General features: G+C 42.3%; 1 protein-coding gene across 1 annotated transcript in view; it reads right to left on the reverse strand.

Annotated features, from left to right (window-relative positions):
* The window catches only part of GALNTL5 (polypeptide N-acetylgalactosaminyltransferase like 5), a 44,505-nt gene that overhangs the window by 7,880 nt on the left and 18,457 nt on the right, over positions 1-18,168 (reverse strand). Inside the window, 2 exon segments of the mRNA XM_087860613.1 lie at positions 6,391-6,508; positions 9,302-9,551. Of these exon segments, the coding sequence (XP_087716739.1) occupies positions 6,391-6,508; positions 9,302-9,551 (368 nt within the window).

Below are 18,168 nucleotides of genomic sequence, written 5' to 3' on the forward strand. Positions count from 1 at the left end.
TTCAGGAAGGCAACAGCAGAGTATTCCACTAAGTGTGGGGTCCTTCCAAGCGTGGCCCCACATGAGACCACACAGGTTGTATCCCCACAGAGCCTGCCCTGAACACACAGACAAGTGACAACTAGTGTACAGCAGAAAAAGGGTTGTAATGGGTAAAGCAAGCGCTGTAATGCATAAGCATACACAGGAGAAAGGACCCGAGTTGTGTTTGTGTGTGGGTGTGTGTGTGCACACATGTGCGTCGGCATGCAGGGGGAGTGAGGATAAGGTCAAGAAAGCTTTCCACAGGCACCTGGGTGGCTCAGTCAGTTAAGTGTCTGCCTTTGGCTCAGGTCATAATCCCAGGGCTCTGGGATCGAGTCCCATATCGGGCTCCCTGTTCAGCAGGGAGTTTGCTTCTCCCTCTACCCTTTCCCCCGGCTTGTGAGCTCTCTCTCACTCTCTCCTGCTCTCTCAAATAAAGAAATAAAATCTAAAAAAAAAAAAAAAGTCAAGAAAGCCTTCCTGAAAAATTACATCAAAGCTGTAACTATGGACTGCGGTAGTGGGAAAGAGCAAAGTGGACAGAGGTGAGTGATGACTTAGACCTAGATCTAACCATACATGGTGGGGGAAAGTAGGGCATGAAAGGAAGAGTGGAGACCAAGAATGTACTCTAGGGGGATGGGGGATGGATGGTTGCAGGTAGGGGGAGGGTAGCACGTCATCCACCCAAAGAGGAAAAGAACATGGGAGGCAGAATGGGTTCAAGAGGGTAGAAAGAGCTCCATTTTTGAAATGTTGGGTTTAGGATACTCATGGGATATTCATCCTATAGGAGAGTAACCTATAGGCAATTAGACATACAAGTTATGGCACAGAAGGACCTGGGAAGGAGCTAGAACGGTGTCATTGGCATGTAGTCATTGAAGTATGGTGTAGATAAGGTTACTAAGAGCGTGGACGGAGAAGAGAAAGAGTGCCTTGGAGCAACCCATGAGAGGTGGAAATTCTGAGCACACGGAAGTAACCCAGTGACGCCCTGGCAAGCTGTGGTCAGAGCGGGAGGCTGCCGAGGAGCATGCCCAATCCCCCCTTACGGAGACTCTAAGACTTTGCTCCGCCCTTTCTCCATCGCCAGCGCACGGTTTGCTTTCAAATCGCAGCATCCAATGAGGTTTGCCCACCTTGGGCTGAATCTAAGCTGGCGTCAGTATCTAAGAGGTCCCGTCCCACAGTGAGGCAGACGATCCTCAGAGTATATGGCAGGGTTCCAGGGCTGGAGCAGTGCACCTTGCCCACATCTGGGGCCACCAGGATGGAGCCCCAAGCCATCAGACTGTTGGAAACTGCTGGAGGCCAGCCTCCACTCCACCAGGAAACTGAAGTGTGGATCTGCAGCCTGGTTGGGAGAAGCATCCTGAGGCTGGGGGTGAAGCTGCAGCTTCATGGGCACCCAGCCCATCCCCACTTTCCAGAGTGACCGTAGCAGGGCAACTAAAACACAGTCAGAGCTTTGGAGGCTTCCAGAGAGAAATGGCTTAGAGACAATAGAATGGAGCTGGCGAGGTGTCCAGACCTGAAGTTGAGTAGCTAGTACAAAGCAGGAAATGATAGGTCTGGAGAATATACCCCCAGGTTCTGTGAATCAAGGCAAGTTACTCGACCACTCTGTGCCCCAGCTTCTCCACGATAAGTAGGAGATCATGCACCTAGCTCACAGGTTTATCAGGAAGAATAAGTAAGTTAGTATCTGTCAGGGTCCAGAGCAGTGCATGTCACATACGTAAGACCTTGTCAGATAAATGAAATACATCTTTATCCGTTACACCGTAACTTAAAAATGCCATTTCTGCAGGGAAGCCATCTAAGACACACCCCTCCCCCGACACAAGGCTAGATTCCCCTTTTATCTGATCTCGCAGTGCTCTGTATTTCTCCTTCATTGCATTTATCAAAAATAACTAACTAACCACTCTCTCCCCGTTAGCAGCACGGGGCTTCATGCCAGCAGGAGCCACGTTTGCACTGTGCGCCATGGTACTTAGCACTAGCCCAGCACTTTGCACATAACAGGCTCTCAGGATTGTTGAGTGAGTGAGTGAGTGAATGGATGGATGAAGGCTGTGCCTTCTTCTGAATGCCCAGCATCTGGCATAGCCCGACACAGCAGGTGCTCCTACCTGATGGCTACATTGGACCTGACTAGAACTCTTGAGACAGTCTTAACCTTAAGCAAACGTAGACTTGGGTACTGTCGCCACACAGGTGTTAGAGCCATGGGAGTTGATGCAGGTGTGCCCTGAAAAATATTAGCAAGGTTTGACACGACCCAGGCCGATCAGAACAGAGATGCGACAACACATCCTGTGCCCCTGCCCTGCCCAGCGCTGTCCCTTTAGTTGCTGGGTCATGGAAAGCCCATGGATCCGCGGGGTCAGTGGGCTGTCCATGGGCGATATTCTGTTGACTCAGAGTCGAAGTTCTTCCCCACCAGGTTAGGAAATATTGCACTATATTAACAACCAATGTGGCTTCACAGGTACAAAACAGCTGAGGTCAGCCCTGAGCCCTGAGGAGCACATGGGATAAGAAGGGACAGTTGACAAGAACCAGTCTCGGGAACACCCATGCTTCCGGGATGCACAGAAGAAACTCCTGCAGACACTGAGAACAGAACTGTGGAAGAGGACCAGGAGCGTTGTTCTAAACTACAAGAAAACGTCTGGAAAAAACTGGTCTATGGTGTCAAATGTTGCAGTCCTCCAGTATACAGAAGAACAAATGCCATCCATTAGCGACATCAATATTAAACTGGTGACAGTTCCCAGGATGATGTCCCAAGGTGCTGAGGCCACCAGGATGTGGATTTATTGGAATGAGGAGTGAGAAATTAAGACGTATGTACAGATGTCAATGATCTCTCCGGAAAGACACGGTTACTTATCTTGGTTACAGACTGCTGCTAGTGTCAGGAGAGTACCCTAGCTATTTACTAATTTACATGTTTATGAAAAGAGAGACCCACACATACTTAAAAAATATGAAGGGGCCATTAGGAATGGAGTAGTTGAAAATTAATACATTTGAATAAGTTAGCTGTTATTTGCTATCTGGAGGGAATACAGAGCCAGGAAAAGGAATATACTCCCTCTTCAAATATGCATGTATTGTTCACAAAATTGATGTTATTCTGAGACACAAGAATGTGCTTATTAAGATATTAGGTCCTGAGAAGGGGACCTAATATACCATATACCATATTCACAGAGAGCCATGTAATAAAACAAGGAAGCATCAACAAACAATGAAAAGTACCAAAGACATGAACATTATAAAATAATGCCTGGATCAGAAGGGAACACATGATGGGGGTGGGGAGAAGTAATGAAAATAAGAAGCTTACGACATACTGCCAAATAGGGCCTTAAGAGGAAAAATATATTGCTCCAGATATTTTTATATTCAAAATAAATTATCTGAAGCATTATAAAAGGAGTTTGTGCTTAAAGGAACTTTGAGTGAACAATGTAAAAGCCAAAAGAAGGAAGAGGGAGATAAAATCCAAAACAGAAAAAAAATATATCAGAAAAAGAAAACACAAAAAGCAAATATAGCAAACAATTTAATACACACTAAGATAATATGTGCAATTCAGAGTATGATCTCTGCAGATGATTGCAAAGTCTAAAGAACAGAGGGCAACAAAGAATAACTACACCTGTCACTTATGAGGCAGCTTCTAGAAAGGATCTGTCTTTACAGCGTTGTAAGAGGGATCTCCGGTTTTGTTTTTTTTTTCATTTTACCTGCAAGGAAGCTTAAAGCTCAGCCAAGATTTGAACTTAGTCATTGATTAAGCTGCTTTCTTTGCACTGGATTGTCTCTGCTGGAAAGAGACAAACGGGCAGAGAAAAGTGAGACAAAAATTAAGGATAATAATGGTGAACTCACAGCCCAGATTTGTATGCACAGCTCAAAGTGACCGTTATTTCTTTAAGTGTTATTTAAGTCACCTCTGCACCCAATGTGGGGCTCGAACTCACGACCCTGAGATCAAAAGTCGCAGGCTCTTTTGACAGAGCCAGCCAGGCACCCCAAAGTGAACATGATAAAAGCCTGTTAGAATTTAGTCAAAAACCAAAACTTACCTATGATAAACACACAATAAACATCTGAATGGCACTCTTATATTTTCTTCAGACTCTCTCTCCAGGAATAGCTACTTCGTACTTTGTTTCTCTACCCCAATTATTTCATTAAATGTTCACAAAATTGCAATTCAAGAAACAGAACAAATGAGCAAAGGAAAAAAGAGAGAAAGAGAGAGGGAGAAAGCAAGAAACAGACCCTTAACTCTAGGGAATACACTGATGTTTACCAGAGGGGAGAGGGTGGGGGAGGGGGAACCAGGTGATGGGGATTAAGGAGGGCACTTGTCCTGATGAGCGCAGCTGATGCATGGAATTGCTGAATTCCTATATTGTAGATCTGAAACAAATGTAACACTGTGTTAACTATCCTGGAATTTAAATAAACATTTAAAAAGACCACAAAAACACAAAAATCGTCACAAAATTCTGAGAATGGCATTTATATTTATTCCTATTTACCAGGTGAGGACATGGGGAATTAGAAAAATTAATGGTTGACCCACGATCCTACAGCAAGTTAGTGACAAAGCTGGGACCCATTCTGATGCCTAATGTCTAGTGATCTAATATCATGGGAATATTTAGAAGTCAAATCAACCTTTAGATGTGAGATGTAATTCACATTCTACAAGAAATTCACCCTCTCACAGTATACGATTCAGTGACTCTGGGGATTTTCACGAGGTTGTCCAACCAGCACCACTATCTCATTCTGGAACATTCTCACCACCCCCAAAAAGAGCCCTGGGACCCAACAGCACTCACTCTCCTTCTTCAAGCCCCTGACAACCACGAATCTATCTTCTGTTTCTATGGATTTGCTTAGTCTTCACATTTCCTAGGAGTGGACTCATTCATATCAATATGTGGGCCTTTTGTATCTGGCTTCTTTCACTCACCATAATGTTTTCAAGTTCCACCCATGTTGTAGCAGGTATCCCGGGGATTCAAGAGTTGAGAGACAACCCAGACAACCCCTACCGAGTCTTCTCAATTTGCAGATGGAGAAACTGAGGCCTGAGATAGTCTGTATAGTTGGTGGCACCCAAGTCCCCCACTGCCTAATCCTATTATTTTCACCACACCACAACCACCTAGACCATCAGTATAATAAAGAAGAACTTTCAAATGTCCACAATAGCCAAACTGTGGGAAAAGCCTAGATGTCCATCAACAGATGAATGGGTAAAGAAGAAGTGGTACACACACACACACGCACACACACACACACACAGGAATATCATGCAGCCATCAAAAATTGAAATCTTGCCATTTGCAATGACATGGATGGAACTAGAGGATATTATGCTAAGCGAAATAAGTCAATCAGAGAAAATTATCATATGATCTCACTCATATGTGGAATTTCAGAATCAAGGCAGAGGATCATAGGGGAAGAGAGGAAAAAATGAAACAAGATGAAACCAGAGAGGGAGACAAACTATAAGAGACTCTTAATCTCAGGAAACAAACTGAGGGCTGCTGGAGGGGAGGTGGGTGGGAGGGGTGGGATAGCTGGGTGATGGACATTGGGGAGGGTATGTGTTGTGGAGAGCGCTGTGTATTGTGTAAGACTGATGAATCACAGACCTGTACCCATGAAACAAATAAAACATTCTATGTTAATTTCAAAAAAACGACTTCAACAACAACAACAAAAATTGGCATCCAAATACATGCTTAAAACTCCCTATAGATGAATCAAACGAATGTGTTGGTTAAGAACCATATCTGCCAGTGAGAACGTATGAAGATTAAAAGATGTTCAATTATATTAAATTAGTCAGGTCTTAAACAGTTTGCATAACATGATCACATTTTTAGAAGCACAGCATGTATATAAACTCAGCAACTATCTAGAAATGAGATTTACAGGTATTTTCTGTTATGCCCTTTGCTTTTCTATATATTTAAAAATAAAAACCATATACTGCTTTTGTATTGAAAAAAAAATAAATGCTCTTCCCTCAAAAAAAGAATGAGTTTTCACAAATAAATAAAAGCATTACATTAATTCAATATACCATACATTAGAAATGACAAAACATATGATAATAAAAGCTGGTATTTTACTAACTATTGTCACATTTTGCGAGGAGTCCCATCATAGGTCATTTACTTCATGTGATGTGGGAATGGTACCAGATGCCCAGGCAGGAAAACTGGGCATAAGCACCACAGGGTGTCTCCTTACCTGAAGTCAGCTTTCGCTCTCTCTGTACAAAGGTAACTATTTAAAAGGCCAAGTCTGAATTACCCTTAGTGAAAGTTCCAAATTTTCTGCTCCCCAGAGTTCCATGTCCCTGTCGTACTTTCCAATCTCATTAAAATAATGCCTATTTATAGCAAAAATTCCTCCAGCCATTGCAGGTGACCTAAAAAGGACACATAAAATATTAAATCACAGATTCAGTTTTCTGGACTTTTTGCCAAAATTATATTGAATATTAGCAATAACGTAAAAAAAAAAACTAGAAAACAGCAATACTGATACCAAAATTGTTAACTTAATATATATTTATGTATGTAAAAGTAGTAAATTGAAACCATAACTACCTAAAAGTATGCAGTAACTTTTCTTTTTTAAGATTTACTTATTTATTTTAGAGAGAGAGCATGTGCGGGGTGGGGAGGGGCCGAAGGAGAGGGAGGAAGAAACTCAAGCAGACCCCACATGGAACTCGGAGCCCCACGTGGGGGTTGACCTCAAGACCCTGAGATCACGACTTAAGCAGAAACCAAGAGTCCCACACTTAAACAACTACGCTACCCAGGTGCCCCGTAGTAACTTTTACTCAGCTCTCACTGAATTGTATAATGATATCTTCTCAATGTTGTCTTTTTCTTGAGTGGGAACATTATCTTTAGAATGTGAGTTTCCCCTGGGGACAACCACTGAATTGGGTATTAGAGTTTACAAATCTCCTTTTCTAAGCACATTAAGTGAATTATAATATCTACTTTTGGGAAAACCATAATGTTCCAAAGCATCTTTTTTTTTGTCCACCAATAGCTGGGCCCGATAACACCAAAGTAAGTAGTGTGAAAATAATTACATGTTCATCTATTCATTCAGTTTTTTAAAAGTATGTATTAAACACCTATGATGTGTTAGAGATAAATTAGAGAATCGACAGGCCAAGGTCCCAGCTCCTGCGGGGGCAAGGGTGGAAACAGGGGCTCCCACTGTTGCAGTGGTCCCAGAGGAAGAGGATGGGATGGTGGTTAAGGGTCCAGCAATGAAGGTAATGAGATGTGGTCCAACTCCTCATGTATTTTGAAGATGGAATCAGCAGATCTGCTTATGAGTGGGATGTGGGTGTAGGAGGAAGAGAAGGGTGAAGGCTGACCCCAGCCTTTTGGCCTGGGTACCTGGAAGGTGGAGTTGCCATGCACTGAGATGGGGATGGTGGAGGCGGCGGGGGTAGGTTTTGGTGGAAAGATTCAACTGGGGACATGTCTGAGATGTCAAGTCAGCATTCAAGTGGAGATGCCAGTAGGCAGGTGGATGGAAGAGTCTGGCACGCTGCGAGCCACCGGGGCTGGAGACAGAACTTTGGGAGTCCTCAGCATAAGATGGACAAGAAGCACTTTGTGAGTGCAGGGAGGTGGAGAAGAGGATCAAGAACTGAGGTCGGAGAGAAGAGGAGGAATCGGCAAAAGAGATGGAAGGAGCAAAGAGGTAGGTGTGGTGGGTGGTAGGAGGAAGCCCTGGAGATTGTGCTGATTGGAGTTCAAGGGAGGATATACAGTATATACACAGGGTATACAGTGTGTAATGCATGGGGCATATAACATACTCTGAATCAACTGTTTATGTTATCAGTAAGGCTATGAGGGAGGGGAGCCTGCAGGCCAGACTGTCCTTTACAGTGTAGAGTCTAAGCCTGGGACAGAGAGGGCCTGGACCATGGGGACAGGCAGAGAGATGGACAGAGAGTCATCCCAAAGGCTGAGTCCCCTGGAGCTGGTTAATCGCTGGGTTAGAGTAGGCAGTGGAAGACTGCAGGTGTAGTCATGCTTCATGGCTACATAGTATCCCATTATGGTTCCAGCATAAAGACCTAATAATTTCCCAGTCATTCCTCCCTATTCTTAGATAGGAGTGTTCTCTCACTCTCTCTCTCTAATAAATAAATAAAATCTAAAAGAAAAAAAAGAGAGAGAGAAGAGAGAAACCATGAGGGGTAAAAACAGAAATCAAAGAACTGGAGATCCTGATGATGTCCAGGGGTAGTTGTGGGTGAAGCATAGCAGGAAAAAATCAGGAACATCTTAGGCTGTGGCCGAAGAGACAGATATCTGGTAATTGAGAAGATGAAAGGTCCAGGATATGTCTATAGGAATAATAATTGCTAACAGTGATAAACATCGATGTAGCACTTTTCACGGACAGATATTGTTCTGTAATTCTCATAACAACCCTGTGAAGTATCATTAACCTCCAGACTCCACATATAAGGAAATAAGGTGCAGAGAGGTTAAGTAACTTGCACAAGGTCACAGAGTTCTACTTAAATTAAAATAGAGACGAAGATCAAGAACTTGCCAGGCTACAGTGTTAGAAAATTTACTCTGTGTGATTTGTAAAACAAAGAGCTTAGTAGTAGAGGAAGAGGAGGAGCTGGGCGTCAGTTATCAGCAAATGCGGGGAGTGACCTGGAGGAAGTCTCTTCAGAAATAGCCTCATAGATACAGTTAAAAGTCACAACATCAAATTGTTCTCACTTAGAAATACATTTTCCGAGACTAATAATCTAGGAAAATTATATTCATCTCTATAATATTATAGATGAAAGCACTTAGATAAATTTATATACGAATTTAGCAAAGACGTCTACTTTTTCTGGGCTACCCACAGTGCTAGCATTTTGTTCACTGACCACATGCAATTTGCTCCTGAGAACCAAGTCCACATTCTAAAGACAGACACCTGAAACCAGAGGGACACTATCCATGGCAGTGTTCTTAACTGGGGTGAGATGCTCATTTCCAACCAAAGAAACTAAAAACCTACCAAATTCTATTATTATAGACTTTTAGAAACAAGATAAATAACACAATATTTCTCTTCATTAAACCCAAGAAATTGAAAGAATCATCTCTGAAATCTTATTTTTTGCCCCAGGTTCCAATACATATTCCTATAACCTGAAGAAATCTCCTACCGGATGGGTCTAGTAGGTCCTTCTGGTCCATCCGTCTCATAAGAGAGAACATTGTCCCATTTAAATTCTAGATTCCAGGTGAAAGTGCCCCTTACAACAGGAGAGGGCCTGTATTCTAGGGTCTTATGGTCAATGGGATCTATCAGAGGACACACCACCATTTTGGGGTCCTTGGCAATGGGAGCCAGCAAGGGCTGCAGCCACACATGATTCACCTCACAGTGGCTATCCAGGAACACCAGCACATCTCCTGGGGAGGCAAGAATAGGCTAGTGTTAGTGCAAATGGATAAGACAGCTGGCAACCCAAATCAAAGTTCAGTGCAAGGAGTATTTGTTGAGCATTTACCATGTGTTTGGCTTTTACAGTGCTTACAGATTCACCGGGGGTGGGTGGGGACTAGAAACACATACTTTATTTTGTACCATATCATGTACAATGATGTGCCATAGATGTTCAGAAGAAGCTGGTGAACTGTGGGTTAGACAGTGGTTTGGGGAAGATTCTAAAGAAGCAGGTGGAATTGAGTTGGGCTTTAATTTAAAAAATGGTATTATAGCTTGGCCTTGATTGATTGACTCAACTTAGCCAATGTGTAATGCAAGGATAACTTGTGTATTTTTTGGTGCTTGGGATGCAAAAATGCATAATTATTTTTGCTCTTGAGTTCAAGCTTTAATGAGCATCTGTTTAGAAAACATGGGGGAAAATTGGCATGGCCAAAATGAAGAATACATGCTGCTAAAGTACCTTAATAGGCTCAAATTGGGAGAGACCTCAAAATTCAGGTGCAGAGTTTGTATAAAATCATAGGAAGGTATAAGAAACATTCCAAGGCTGATCAGAAGACTTAATATTGTTAAAGTGGTAATAATCTCCAAATTGATCTAGAGATTTGGTATAATTCTTATCAAAATCACACCTGGTTCCTTTGGAGAAACTGATCCTAAAATTCATATGGAAACGCAAGGAATCCATATTAGCTAAAATGATCTTGAAAAAGAACAAAGTTGAAGGACTTCTGGATTTCAAAACTTACTACAAAGCTATAATAACAAACAATATGATGCTGGCATAGGGATAACATAGAGACCAAAGGGATAGAATTGAAAGTATAGAAATAAACCAAACGTCTGTGGTTAGTTGATTTTTGACAAGGGTGCCCAGCCAGTTCAATGGGGGATGGAACATTCTCTTCAATGAATGGTCCCAACACAGCTGGGTATCCACATGAAAAAAGAAGGGCTCCTGGGTGGCTCAGTTGGTTAAGCATCTGATTCTCGATTTCAGCTCAGGTCTTGATCTCAGGGTCATGAGTTCGAGCCCTGTGCTGGGTTCCACACTGGGTGTGGAGCCTACTTAAGGGGAAAAAAAAAAGAATGAAGTTGGATCCCCTCACGGCAAACACAAAAACTAACTCAAATGAATCACAGACCTAAAAAGGTCAAACCTAAAACTATAAAACTTGTAGAAGAAAACAGAGGCATCCATTTCTGACCTCAGGTTAGATGATTTCTTAGACATGACACCAAAAATACAAGTGACAAAAGAAAAAATAAATAAGACTTCATCAAAATTAAAAACTTTTGTGCTTAAACAAACACCATGAAGTTGAAAAAAATCCACAAAGTGGGAGAAATTATTTGAAAATCACACATCTGATAAAGGACTTGTATCTAGAATATATAAGAAACTCCTACAACTCAAAAAAGAAGAAGAAGAAGAAGGAGGAGGAGGAGGAGAAGGAGGAGGAGGAGGAAACTTAATTAAAAAATGGGCAAAGGAGGGGCACCTGGGTGGCTCAGTCAGTTAAATATCCAACTCTTGATCTTGGCTCAGGTCTTGCTCTCAGAGTTGTGAGTTTAAGCCCCATGTTGGGCTCCATGCTAGGCGTGGAGCCTACTTAAAAAAAAAAATGGGCACAGGATTTGAACAGACATTTCTCCAAAGAAGATAGACAAATGGCCGATAAGCATATGAAAAGGTGCTCAGCATCTTTCATCATTAGGAAAATGCTGGCCAAAATCACAGTGAGATAATACTTCATGTCCGCTAGGATGGCTATAATCAGAAAGGCAAACCATCACAAGTGTTGAGGAGATTGTGGAGGAATTTGAACCCTTGTCCATTGCTGATAGCAACGTAAAATGTTGCAGTCTCTTTCAAAAATGATGTGGTAGTTCCTCAAAATTACGCATACAGTTGCCACACAGCCCAACCATTCCACAGCTAGGTACACAAATACCCAAGAGAAAGACAACTTAGGTTTGTACAAAGTCTTGTACATGAATGCTCATAGCAACATTCTTCCTAAGAATAAAAGAGTCATAACTCAAATGCCATCGAAGGGTGAACGGATAAACAAAATGGGATATATCCACGTAATGGCAATAAAGGGAATGAAATACTGTCCATACTCCAACATGGACAAACCTTGAAAACATCACGCTAAATGAAAGGAGCCAGTCACAAGAGACCACATATTATATAATTCCATCAGATGAAATGCGTAGAATAGCTAAAAATCTATATGTATAGAAGGTAGATTAGTGGTTGTGGAGGGTTTGGTGGAGGGGAGGGGGAATGGGATTAGAAGCGATGGCAGGTGACTGCTAACGCATATGGAGTTTCTCTTTAGTGGGAAAAAAATGTTCTAAAACTAGGTTATGGTGATGGTTGCATAATCCTGTGAATATACTAAAAAACACTGCATATGTTAATGGGTGAATAGCATGTGAATGATATCTCAAAAAACCCCACTAACATCCTTAGGAAAGAAAGAGTATGTCCCCCACATCTTAACTAAAGTGCAATTATTCTTATGTGCAATTCTCATGGTATTTTAAATCATTAAAAGTGATAGAAACTTGATGCCTCAGCTCACTCACTGGTTTCTTATCTACCCATCCAAAATGGCATCTCCAGGCTCATGTCTATTCTACTGGTTTCCTGAATAAGCAGGACTCTTTGGAAGAGCCACTTTATTTTGTTCCTTTCAATCCACAGGGAGGACTGGTCCTTTCCCTGCCCTTAGTTACAAACCAGAGCAGGTCCAAGACTTCCCGGGTGACTCTTTCGTTAACTGAAAGTCTCATAGTTACTTGAAGTTGGAAACACTGTCTCAGTTCAGCAATGAGGATTTCCAGTCCCATGTTAGAACCCAAACTTCCCCGACTGCCTGCAGAACGGCTCATTGTCCCTTCCCCGCCCCGGACTAGGGGGACACATGAAAAGGTGCTCAACATCACTCATCATCAGGGAAATGCAAATCAAAACCACAATAAGATATTACTTCACACCTGTCAGAATGTGTATTATTAAGAGGACAAGAAGAAGTGTTGGCGAGGATGTGGAGAAAAGGGAATCCTTGTGTACTGCTTGTGAGGATGTAAATTGGTGCAGCCGCTATAGAAAATTGTATGGAGTTATCTCAAAACATTGTAAAATAGAAATACCATATAATCCAGCAACTGCACTTCTGGGTGTACGTCAGAAGGAAATGAAATCACCACCTTGAAGAGTTCTCTGTCCTCCCACGTTCACTGCACCATTATTTACAATAGCCAAGACATAGAAACAACCCTGAGTATCCATCCACGGATGAAGGGATAAAGAAGCTGTAGTATGTACACAATGGGACATTATTATCACATCAGCTCTAAAAAAGAAGGAAATCCTGCCATTTGTGACATGGATGGACCTTGAGGGCATTATCCTAGGTGAAGTCAGTCTGAGAAAGACAAATACTGTATGATCTCACTTATATGTGGAATCTAAAGAAGACCCTGAACTCTTCAATTCAGAGAACAGATTGGTGGTTGCCAGAGGGAGGGGGTGGGTGAGACGGGGGAAGGTGGCCAACAGGTACGAATTTCCTGTTATAAGATAAATAAGTCCTGGGGTGTAATGTACAACGTGGTGACGATAACTAACAATACTGTATGGTATATTTGAAAATTGCTAAGACTGAATCTTAAAAGTTCTCACATCACAAGAAGAAAAAGCTTAACTACGTGAGGTAGTGGAAGTTAACTAGATTTACTGTGGCGATCATTCCACAATATATACGTGTATCACACATCATTATGTTGTACACCTGACATGAATACAATGTTATATGTCAACTGTGGTTCAATTAAAAAAACACATCTTTTTAAAATTATAACTAGTGAGGTTGAACTTTTTTCAGGTGATCAGTCATTTCTAAATGAAATGTTTATATCCTTTGCCCATTCAGGTGTTGGAGCCCTGGGTTTGTTTTTGTTTTTTTTTTTTTCTTTTTTTAATGGCTTTGTAGACACATTTAACATACTGAGAATATTAATTTTTTTTCCTATGGAAGTTGTACTAATTCCCCTAGTCTACTGTTATTTAATTTTATCATTTTTTGTTCACAATAGGTTTACTATTTTGGTAGTCAGTGCTGTCCTTTCCCTCAGGTTTAAGCTTTGAAATTTCTTCTTTATTCATTGAACAGGTGAGTATTGATCTAGGTTTTCTTTTTGTAATTTTTAAATTCTTATAATAATTTAATGATTTTTTTAAAACTAAAACTAATGATAAAGCTGGAATTTATTTGGATTATGGTATGAGATGAAGATAAAATTCTTTCCCAAGTAACTTATCGTCTCCCAAATAACGGAACAACCACCACAACAGCAATAACAAAAAGCCCTTCTTCTCACACTGACTTGTGTCTTATTTACCGTAGGCAGGGTAGGTACCCTTAGCATTTAAAGATTCTAGTATTTCACCTTTTGACAACTGTAATGACCCAGAAAGACCACAAGTGTAGTATCTTTAAGTTGCAAAAGAATTTAAAATTATTCTATGTGCAATATCAAGCTTTTCCTAATTCTAATTTAAACTGTGAAGCCTATGGGCACAAGCTACCTGGCACCTCCTGGCACACGAACTGTACTGTTTTTACACTCATCCTGAAGCATTTTACGGGGGTTACTTACACACTGTGACGAGAACAATGCCGCATGGAATTCCTCTCGGCAGATTCCTACACTCACAAGGAGATTCCGTGGGAATCTCAAGTTTATTGCCAGGAAAGGGAGCATTTGTTCTGCATCTGTTGGCCTCGGTTATAGGAAGGATGATGCTCTTTCCTGTTCAAGGAGATAGCCTCTTGGACATTCATCTGAATCCCATAGAATCCCAGACTGCCATCTTCCCAGATTAAGCCAAACTCTCCCTGGGGCCTAGAGTGAGTGAGGGGCGTGAGGTCAAACTCACCTGATGAGGACCCTTCCCAGCCTTCCTCCCAGAGAGCGTGTGTGGGATGTACCAAGGACCCCTGGGCGCTCACTCCGCCTTCCCCGCAGAGACTTGCTCTGCAGCCTGCAATCAGGGGCACTTTCTCTCTGGGGGTGGGGCAAATGCCTTTGTGGCCTCGCGCAGGCTCTGCCTCCTTCCTTGCCTTTTCTTTTCTGCCTGTCTTTAGTTTCTACATTTTTTTTCCATTTAAACATAGCTCATTACATTTAGTTTAAGTAACATTAAAATATTCTTGATTTGGTTTCCGAAGCAATCATTTTTAAGGTGTTAAAATGTTTTCTTTTTTTTACTTGTGGGGGGGCAGAGGAACAGGGAGGGACAGAGGAAGGGACAGATGATGCAGGCTCCAGGCTTGCGCAGAGCCCGTTCCAGGGCTCAACCTCCCGACCCTGAGATTATGACCTGAGCTGATATCAAGAGTCTGACGCTGAACGGACTGAGCCACCCAGGCGCCCCTAAAATATTTTCATTTTTATTAACCTACGCATTATGCTACTGCTGTACTTTTTTTTTTAATGTTTAAGAATGTGGTGTGCAAAATATATTTTGGGGGGAATTTTCAGAGAATCTCTGAATTTGTGCATAAGTGAAATTGATCAACTTTGGTAAAATATCTAAGCGTGCCCACTTAATTCACACTATAAATCTGTTAAACACAGCCATTTGGCTTTTGTACAAAACAATTCAAGTGACTATACTATTTGGGGTGCCTGGGTGGCTCAGTTGGTTAAGTGTCTGCCTTCAGTTCATGTCATGATCCCAGGGTCCTGGGATAGAGCCCGGTGTTGGGCTCTCTGCTCAACGGGGAGTCTGCTTCTCCCTCTCCCTCTGCCCCTCTTCCTGCTGGTTCTCTCTCTTTCTCTCTCTCTAATAAATGAAAATTAAAACAAAATCTTTAAGTGACTGTGCTATTTGAATTTCTCAGTTTTGCTTGTTTGTTACATTGCCATAGCCTAGTAGTGTGATGAAGAGTCTACTGAGTGGAAATCCGATGTTGTGGGTCTGAGACCTGAGTTCTGGGACCTGGAACTAATCTCTGATCTTGAGTTCCAAAATCTCCAAAAGCCTTTCCACCATTAATATTCTACATTTTTACTATTCTTGCCCTGTATTTCTTCTAGTTTTACCTTATGTATCTTGTGATCACTCTGAACCATATAAATTCAGTATCTGTACTTTATTTGTAGTAATCACTGTACACTAAGCATTCTGTTCCACACTTCCTGCTAAAGCAGTAATGTCCCAAATGCCTCATTTAATCATTGCAACAGCCATGTCAGAGGCCCTCGTTCACACATCACGGGTTAGGAAGCCAAGGCTCAGAGAAGGGACGTGCCCACAATACTGCAGCTGGCAATGGGCACATGCCGAACTCGAAACCCAGGCTCTGGCTTGAAATCCAGTGTTCTTTGTATGGTCCTATGTTGTCTCCTTTGCTGTCTGTGGCCGACAGTCGGCCACCGCCCTCTGTATGGCTGTCTTTGGGGAGTTCTGCTCTAGGGTCCCTACCAAAAAGCCATGCGGCCCCTCTGTGTTCGCCTGCAAAACTTCCTAGTCAGCCTGAGTGGCTGCAAGTCCAGAGGCAACGGAACCGCCAGGAAATCAGATAATGACCACACTCCAATTCCACGTCAACACCTACAGAGAGAGGTCGCCTTACCATAAACTCAGTGGCTTAAAGCAACCTAAATGCACGATCTTACAGTTCTGCAGGTCAGATGTCCAACACAGGTCTTCCTGGGCTAAAATCAAGGTGTCGGTGGGGCTAAGTTCCTTTCTGGGGGCTCTAGGGGAGTATCTGTCTTTTCCAGCGTCTAGAAGCTGCCTGCATTCCCTGGTCTCTTGGTCCACCTTCAAGGCCAACCACAGCAGATGGGGCTGTCACACACATCTCTCTGACCTTCTGCCCACCCCCTGGAAGGTCTCCCAGTCGTAAGGGCTCATGCAGAGTGAGCACACCCAGATAGCCCAGGCTAATCTCCCATCTCAAGGCCCTTAATTTTACTATTTTCTTTTTTTTTTTTTTTTTGCTTTAAAGATTTTATTTATTTATTTGACAGAGAGAGAGAGAGAGAGAGAGAACAAGCACAAGCACGGGGAGTGGCAGAGGGAGAGGGAGAAGCAGGCTTCCCACCGAGCAGGGAACCTGATGTAGAGCTCGATCCCAGGACCCTGGGATCACAACCTGAGCCAAAGGTAGATGCTTAACCGACTGAGCCACTCAGGTGCCCCAATTTTAATATTTTCATATTTTTTATGTCATACTTTTATTTCACAACTTTAAGTTGTGAGAAACATGTATATAAAAAAAGAGATAAAAGGTAAACGTAGAGCTCAATGACGTATCAGAAAATAAACACAAATATAACTACCACTTAATCAAAACTTAGAATATGGTTATCATCCTAGGATTTTGTGTTCCCCAATTCCTACCACCTCCCATTCTACACTCTGATTTAACCAAAGGTTTATGGCAATAACTTCCTTGTTGATGTTTTTTTGTTTTTTTAGTTTTTCATCTAATTTTGCATCCATAAAAATATTGTAGCTTAGTCTTGCTGATTTTCCAACTTCATTCTTTGGCATCTAGCTTCTTTTGCTTCCTCAAAATGATATGTATTCATCCGTGCAGCTGGGTATAGTGTAGGCCATTCATTGTTATTAAAGTAGTCTACTGTTTGATTATCACTAGTCTGCCATCACCTAGTAAATCAGGACAGACTCATACTCCATAACCAAGCAATTCCACTTCTAGACATATGTTCTATGGAAATGCTGCACATGTCTGCCAAGAGACAGGGACTCAAGGATTTGTACGTTTGGTAAGAGCCCTAAACAGAAATAACCTAAATGTGATTTAGCAATAGAATGGAAGAATAATTCAACATAATCAAATAGCAGAATACTTCAAGGCCTTTAATTTTAGTCACATGTGCCATATAAGGCACATTAGCACGTTCTGGGGTTTAGGAAACCCCCTGGGGGAGGGCATTATTCTGTCTACCGTACTAGACAACGAAAGTCTCTCACTCTGTGTGAACGTCAAGCAACAGTGTGTGCTCTCAACGCCATGCTGGATTTTAACCTTCTGCTTTTAGGATATCAGTTGAAATCAACACCTCATCTCTGCCATCTTGGCTGCTTGCTGACCGTCCAAACCAATTCAGTGAAAGATCCTCTCTTGTGTTCTCACCCCCGAGGCTGCCCTGTATTCCCCCAAAACCTTTTCTTCCTCTGTGGACCAGCCTCTTACCCTTTCCAAAGGTCCCTCATGTAAAGTAAGTTTCTCTACACTAATTTCTTCCACAAAATTCTTACAGCCTTCTTGCCTTATGTAAACCCTGACCCCCCTAGAAGACGCTGCTTGCCCCCATCAATGGTACTGATAGGAAGCTCCTCCTTCTCCTCCCAGACGGCAAAAATCCTTGGGAGCAGGGCAACACTGGCATTCCCTACTTACCTGTGGCTGCCTCCAAACCATACCGACTCTGCTCCCATGCGGGGCCGGGGTGGGGGGATCTCCATCCCGTTAGACTCACACCACCTGATGATGGCTTGCTCCTTCTCATTTGCAAAATGCC

The sequence above is a fragment of the Ursus americanus genome, chromosome 3, assembly GCF_024610735.1.
Source record: "Ursus americanus isolate L20-20 chromosome 3, mUrsAme1.1.p, whole genome shotgun sequence".
Lineage (NCBI taxonomy): Eukaryota > Metazoa > Chordata > Mammalia > Carnivora > Ursidae > Ursus > Ursus americanus.